Consider the following 7,500-nt stretch of genomic DNA (forward strand, 5'->3'; position numbering starts at 1 on the left):
TAATTGAAGATTGACAAATAATTGGTACAGTATTAGGTAATTAGGCAGTTTACATCTATTTAAATATGTATTTATTTACATTTATGGCATTTAGCAGACTTATCCAGAGTAACTCACAAAAGTGCTGTAGTTGTCTACTGAAAAAAGTATCCTTAGCTAACAAGAATAGGTTAACCTAAGGTTAATAGGTAAATCTAATAGAATAACCGGTCTCCATGAATCTCAAACTTGATAAAATGTGATCCTATTTATAAAAAACAGACACTCTCCATATAAAATAGACTAGAATGACTCACGAGCCTTAAAAAAGCTGCTGTCAGACCTCGGTGGCTCCCCTGAAGAGACTGGCGAGACAGCCCGGCGTGCGGCGACGTGGAACAGAACGGCAGAGTGGCACTTGACCCTGCCGCTTGTTTGCTTCAAGGGATTTACGACGCACAGGCGACCTTTGCACACTTCCTTTTTCGTGTCGATCCTGTCTTTACTGGATTACGTTACTGAGGTCATTAGAGTTTGGGATGTTCATAAAGTTTTAAATGTATTATGCATAAAATTCCAGAATTTGACACCCCTGTTGAGTACCATACTGGAAAATCTTTAGCATTAATAACTAGCACATTGTGGCTGTGATGGAACAAGTGTCTACAACACCCCAGTTTTAAAGGTGACCATACAGCCATCAGAGCGTCGTGCCACTGCTCATGGTGGATGATTGGTTGCTCCCCTTAACAGGGGGGGTTGTCCCAAAGATGGTCTGCAGGACTGATTTGAGTGGTCTTTGGTGGCAAGGTCATTATTTCACCTGGATATTCCTTGCACCTCTCCTGGCTGCTTCTTGCAGATGGACTGGGAGAATTGCCTTCCTGAAAGTGTCCGTCAACTCGGGCCGTCATGAATGGCTGAGCACAGTCGTCTATGATGTTAAATAAGCCCTGGCATTAAAGGTTCAGTCTGCAGATATTTGTTGGTCCAGTGTATTACAGATGAAGGCTGCTATCTCCTCTGGCCTGTACAGTTCCATGCATGAGGAGTCCATCTTGTCTTGTTATGCATGCCATGTCTAGCGTCAGAATAAACAACCTTTTCCAAGCCATCACTAGTCAAGCGCTGATGTGCCATCGCCCACTGTAAATGCATTCAGCTAAAGGAAGCTGTGTTGTTGTCTGCTGTTATTGTCTCCGCAGGCAAGACTGGAACATTTTCTGTGCAGAAATTGGTCATTGTACCCCACAGTTATACTGTGAGCGTAGCTGTTGTACTGTGGGTTGTTGAGTGAAGACCATGTACCCATCCATTCTCATGTTCCAGATATTAGGAGGAATCTGATGACCGTCACACCTTATCTGAAGTAACAAATAAAATAAACATCAAAATAACATCTACAACACAAAACCATAACAACACACACACAGTGGCGGACTTAGCAATTTGGGGGCTCAAGGCGAATTTAGCTAGGGGGCCCATCAACATTAATATGCGAGAAATAAGTTAGCTAGTCAGAGGGCCCCTACAGTGGGCTGCAGTGGGAGGGGCTCAAGGCAGTTGCCTAGCCACGCCTCTATGCAAAGACCGCCTCTGCACACACATATTCACACCATAGGTCTAGTTTACTAGAATTCCTAGAGGCTGTTTTCAGTAGATTTTCACTATTGGCCTATGAACTGATAGTACAAGATCAGGTTTCATTCATATCAGGAGAGTCAGCCTGCAATGTGCAGGATAAAAAATAAATAAATGTTATGAATCCAATGAATCTCTTTGATCCCACTCTGTGTATCATGGCACGGAACAAAAACAGCAAAACAAAAATCCTCCATCATGTGAAGCCTTCAAAACCCAGGTCACTGTTTTGGTGCTATTTCAGTATCTAATACGTCATGCTGTGTTTGCTCCCCAGCTGGGCTGGGCGGTTATCCAGGTTCAGTAGGCACCAGGGCAGAATAAGTCTGTACCACATTCAGGGTGGATCCAACATGAACGTTCCAGAAGTTTAAAACGCTCAACTTGACCTTTGCACTTCCATCATTTTGAAGGAGCTGTCAAAAAAATTCAAAAACACTGACCATGTTATTTTGTTATTTCATGCATTTTTTATTGTAGGTGCAAATGCAGTGGAAAGAATAAACATCCAGCGTGAGCAGATTGTCCCCATTGGTTTCTCTCAGCTGCATTCCATCTTCCCGACAGGCTCCACCATGTCAGTGGACTCCACCTCCCAGAAACCCATGTTTTCCCCATATGCCAACAATGACTCACTTCCTTATCTCCTGTCTTTATACTTATATTTATTATATATTTATACAGTAATATTTATACTTTTCAACTGTTTGTAATGCCAATGTCCTTATATATACTCTGTTAACTCGGTTGTTGATGGGGAGTATTGCTGTTTATTTGTGAGCATACTGAGTCCTTCTCTACTGTCTGATTGTAGGAATTGTGTCTCTGACCCTGTTTACTGACTCGAGGTTTTCTGTTATCCCTTTGCTTTGGATGCTGGTTTGTATGGTTGTATGGTTCTGACCTGGATCTGGTTTTGACTTCCTTTTAGCCTTGAGCTCGTTATGTTTACTATCGTGGACTCTGCCTGTTTTTTGATAGTGTTGCTGTACTGCTCCTCTCTCATTTAAACCCATGTGTTTACTTTTACTTATGAGCGCCTGTCTGTATATTTGTTTACAGAACGTTTCACCACTAGTTCGCCATCTCCACCAGCTCAATATGACCCCCCCACCCCAATCAGATTCACTTGATGGTGATCCTGACTATTCTAATAACTGAGATTCCCATGGTCAGGCACAGATGTCCTTTGTTACGTATCATCTCGCTGGTAAAGCATTTAAAACTGTGTGCCGTATTTTGTCAATTCTGATTTTTACACCGCAATCGAAATTTGTCCTCCACTTTTAACCCATCTGTGCAGTTAGAACACACACACACACACACACACACTAGTGATTACTAGGGGGCTGTGGATCACACGTGCCCACAGTGGTGGGCAGCCCTAGCCCGGCGCCCGGGGAGCAGTTGGGGTTAGGTGCCTTGCTCAAGGGCACCTCAGTCATGGCCTCAGGCCTGGGAATCAAACCCACAACCCTCCGGTCACAAGACCAGTTCCCTACCACCAGGCCATGACTGTCCCGTTTGATTGGGTTTATAGTAGTCTGGCCGAATGCACATAATTACTCTTACGATGAACAAATGGGGAATGTCTTGGATTTGTCAAAGCAGCTGTTGCTTGGTTGGAATGAGTCGGCACTTTTGCTTTTCAAAATGCCCAAGTGCTCTTGGAATTAGATTACAAAGATACACATAAAACTCAGACACCAACTTCTGGATGAAATGAGGAATGTTCCCACACAGGAGTTGGTCAGAAATCGTTCTTTTGAAACAGCTGTTATGTAATAATGCCACAAGTCTGTCTACTACTGACCATATGATGTCGTTGATGTTAGAGATTTTAGTATTCCCTGTAGTTCTCCCCGTAGAGCGTCCCCCTTAACTCAAGCAGAGAACGAGGCCATGGAGGAGTGCTGTACATCTGGGAGGCATTAGGACACAGGTTTATTAGTGTGTCTTTATTGCTTGTGGCAACAGGTTTTTTCTTTGTTGAGAAGAAAGATGTAGGTCACTGTCCAGGCTGGGACCAAATCACAAAGAAGTATATCTATCCTTTGCTGTTAGTGTCTGAGGCTTTAGAGCAAGTACCTGGGTTTAGTTCTTTACTACGCTTGAATTTAGATGCACTTACAATCTTAAGGAGGGGAATCAGTGGAAAGCTGCTTTAATCACCTCTGATGGACACTATGAGTACCACATTATGCTGTATGATGCATGATGCTGTATGTATGTAATGATCATTTGGTCTTCTAAGCAGTGATGACAAAATTGTACTGAGGGGTATGTCTCACTGCTTTATCTACTATATCCTGAATAGTTTTCACCTGCCTCCAATATCAGTGTCCCTATATGGTCTGTTGAACCATTTGTTTATTGGGGAGTATTGTCCCTGGCTCATGAGCATACTGGATGTTTCTCTGCTGTCTGATTGTAGGTATTGTGACCACATCTTCTCCTTGGTTGCTGCATGTATTGTCTGTTATCACCTAGTTGTGTTTTTTTACTTCTCTTTTGGTCTTGCTCCCACATATTACATGCGAACTTACATAACATGTGAGTATCTACTGTGTTCTGTCAGTAAGTATCAGCCAGCAAAAATGGAAAACATCATGGCTGCCACGAATGTGTCCAAAGAAGTCTAATGAGTTGTTGTCATATTATTCTGTGTGGTGAAACTGGGCAATAAGCCAGTGGTGGCATGAAAAAATCGAAACCATTGTGAAACTCACTCCAGTGGCAACCAGAGGAGGTGGTCCCATGCAGTCCCAAGCAGATGTTCAGAGCAGATGTTCAGACATGCACCAGCACTTGAGCACCAGCAACAATAACATCTGATAGTGAGGAGCAGCTATGTTGTGATAATGTAGCCTATCTCATCGGTGCAAATTGTCTTCTTATGTGTTGAATGTTGAATGTTACTTACCTGATAAGTAATGGTAAGCTAAGCCAAGCTATATAATGAGCTATTGTTCGATGACTGCATATGTGTGTCGGTGAATCTCCCAGAGAATAATGATCCAGAAAAAAAATGTGCATGAATGTTTTCTGCTCCTAAGATATGTGGGCCCCTACCTACTGAAATTCCTCAAGCACCTGCAGGCTCAAGCTCAAGATATATTTTTAGGGTTCCTTTTTCATTTTAGAGTTGCTCTTGTGTAAGTTCTTTGTAAAATTTTGCACACAATTACATGCTATTAATTCACTCTAAGGTGATTCTCATTTATCACACTCACTTTCCTTTTGTAATTCAGCTTGGCTCATAGTTCATTCAAGATTCTCCATCTTAGCAACTGGCAAAATTTGTATGTGCAGTTTTATGTCCTTAATGGAAGTACTTGTGAATCACTTTGGCATATTGAGTCACATACCATCTAAGAAAATGGCTATATAAATGTAATATTAGGAGTAGTAGTAGTAGTAGTCATTGCATGAAACCCACTAATGAGAGAAAAGAGCAGTGATTTGACAAACAAGTTAATAAGAACAGTAATTTATATAAACTGCCCTCATAATGAATTGACAAGAACACAGTCACTCACGCACATGAAACTTTGTTGTGCACGTAACATTCAAACACAGTGATGTGGGGAACACGAGAGTCTTATTTTTTGACCCAATACTAACAGGACCATATGCTGTAAATCATAAATTACAAATTACAGGAAGGACAGTACATCTGTTATGGAGCAGCTTAAATGGAAAACCTGAATTAACAAACAGATGAACTTGTTTGTTAGTCCAATAGCATCTGTGTGGTGTGTGTGTATACGACAAGAAATCGTATGGGTCAGCTGTCTGTGAAACAGAACTGGGAAACAGGCCCATTTTTTCTCTCATGCTTAAGTGTTTTCAACGTGACAAACTGTTGCTACTAAAGAGGGCATGTTGTCTTAGTGAAAATAATGGTCTGACCTCTGAGTGCAGGAAGCCACAGCATGTAACCCACACGCGCATTACAGCTTTGCATGCCTTTTAAATCGTATATCACGACTAATTTGTCAGTTCCTCCAAGTACTTTCTGGGGGTTTGGAATGGAGCTGCCCCCTTTTGAACAATAGAAATAATAACAATAAAATGTTAGAATTTGGTCTTTACCCTGTAGCCACGTCACTGAACTGCTACTGGCGTCTGATTGCGCCAACGTTTTTTTGGCTTTATTGGATCTCAGTGGAGCATTTGAGATTATTGAGCATGACATTTAAACAAAACTGCAAGCATTACTAAACTCTCTCTCTCTGTCTCTCTTGACAGACCAATAGCAATATGTTAGTGTAAATGTGAATTTTCTGAAGTTAATAGAACACTTTATACTTCCTCAAGGTCCTTTATTATTCCCGTTTTATGTGTTTTTACCAACATAAAGTCAACTTTCATTTTTATATGGACGATACACACGTTATAAATGGAAAATTCAAGAAAGAGCTTATGCAAACTGCAAGACTGCTAATAGCCGAGATAACGTTGGCAACTTGATACGGGGCTTTGATGGTTTGTTTTGTGCAATCAAAATCTTCAAGTAAGGACAATGGCATAACTGCTGATGCTGATTAATCATTCATGCTGTATTTTAGAGTTACAATCAGAACAACAACAACAAAACATATTGCAGTAGAGTCTTCATATATCTTCCTTTTTTGGTTTATTAATTGAAATATGTGTAAAAAGAAATTGGAATAAAGTTCAATATACCTGATAAACTACAGTCTGGTGGGTCCAGACTGTAATTCCACATGCTTGTGAATAACTAGTTCTTTATAAGCCCTGAATGTGGCTTGAACACTGACCCTGTCTATAGATCTACCGCAGGCCTGGACACTGACCCTATCTGCGGATCTACCGCAGGCCTGGACACTGTCCCTATGTGTGGATCTACCCCAGGCCTGGACACTGACCCTATGTGTGGATCTACCGCAGGCCTGGACACTGTCCCTATGTGTGGATCTACCGCAGGCCTGGACACTGTCCCTATGTGTGGATCTACCGCAGGCCTGGACACTGTCCCTATGTGTGGATCTACCCCAGGCCTGGACACTGTCCCTATGTGTGGATCTACCCCAGGCCTGGACACTGTCCCTATGTGTGGATCTACCGCAGGCCTGGACACTGACCCTATGTGTGGATCTACCGCAGGCCTGGACACTGACCCTATGTGTGGATCTACCGCAGGCCTGGACACTGTCCCTATGTGTGGATCTACCCCAGGCCTGGACACTGTCCCTATGTGTGGATCTACCCCAGGCCTGGACACTGTCCCTATGTGTGGACCTACCCCAGGCCTGGACACTGACCCTGGCTCTGAGCTGTAGGACTGATCAAGGCCAATGATGCCAATCAAACTACAGCCCGCATTGCCTAGAAACCAAGAGAACATAATGTACAGACACATTCCTTTCAATTTCCATTTTTTTATTGACTGATTTTGTACTGCTGTTGCACAACAGCACCTTATCAGAGTTTTTAGAAAGCTTTAAGCATTTAATGAGATTAGCTCAAATATTCTGGAATTATTTTGGTTCTCCTTTAGTAACGCAGCCGACTGCTCAGACCTCAAGTGGTGCAGACCATATAAAGCACAGCGAGGGTGAGGGACAACAGAAGGCTGCATACTGTGTGTGTGTGTGTGTGTGTGTGTGTGTGTGTGTGTGTGTGTGCATGTGTGAGCATTTAACTCCAGCTCTTGAAAAACTGCTTGAAGAGGATGGATTCACGCCCTTGAGGAAGAATCTCGACCTGCAATAAAAGGGAAATTCAATTTATACGTATACAAATATATTCCATATACTCTCTTTCTCTCTCTCTCTCTCTCTCTCTCTCTCTTCCTCTCTCACACACACAAACACACACAAATGGATTAAAATGGCTGGATGTTTTTGCAGCCTG

General features: G+C 42.4%; 2 protein-coding genes across 4 annotated transcripts in view; both read right to left on the reverse strand.

Moving 5' to 3' along the window:
• LOC143518824 (butyrophilin subfamily 3 member A1) overlaps positions 1 to 378 on the reverse strand; it is a 5,349-nt gene extending 4,971 nt beyond the window's left edge. The window contains exon 1 of the mRNA XM_077011626.1: positions 297 to 378. The gene's annotated coding sequence lies outside the window, so the exon portion shown is untranslated. The remainder of the gene's footprint in view (positions 1 to 296) is intronic.
• A 6,761-nt stretch (positions 379 to 7,139) lies between these two features.
• LOC143518825 (macrophage-capping protein-like) overlaps positions 7,140 to 7,500 on the reverse strand; it is a 4,984-nt gene continuing 4,623 nt past the window's right edge. For all 3 annotated transcript variants that reach the window (XM_077011629.1, XM_077011630.1, XM_077011628.1), the window contains one exon: positions 7,140 to 7,350. In XM_077011629.1, coding sequence (XP_076867744.1) covers positions 7,285 to 7,350 — 66 coding nt within the window. In that variant the 3' untranslated portion in view covers positions 7,140 to 7,284. The remainder of the gene's footprint in view (positions 7,351 to 7,500) is intronic.

This window comes from Brachyhypopomus gauderio, chromosome 7, assembly GCF_052324685.1.
Source record: "Brachyhypopomus gauderio isolate BG-103 chromosome 7, BGAUD_0.2, whole genome shotgun sequence".
Taxonomy (NCBI): domain Eukaryota; kingdom Metazoa; phylum Chordata; class Actinopteri; order Gymnotiformes; family Hypopomidae; genus Brachyhypopomus; species Brachyhypopomus gauderio.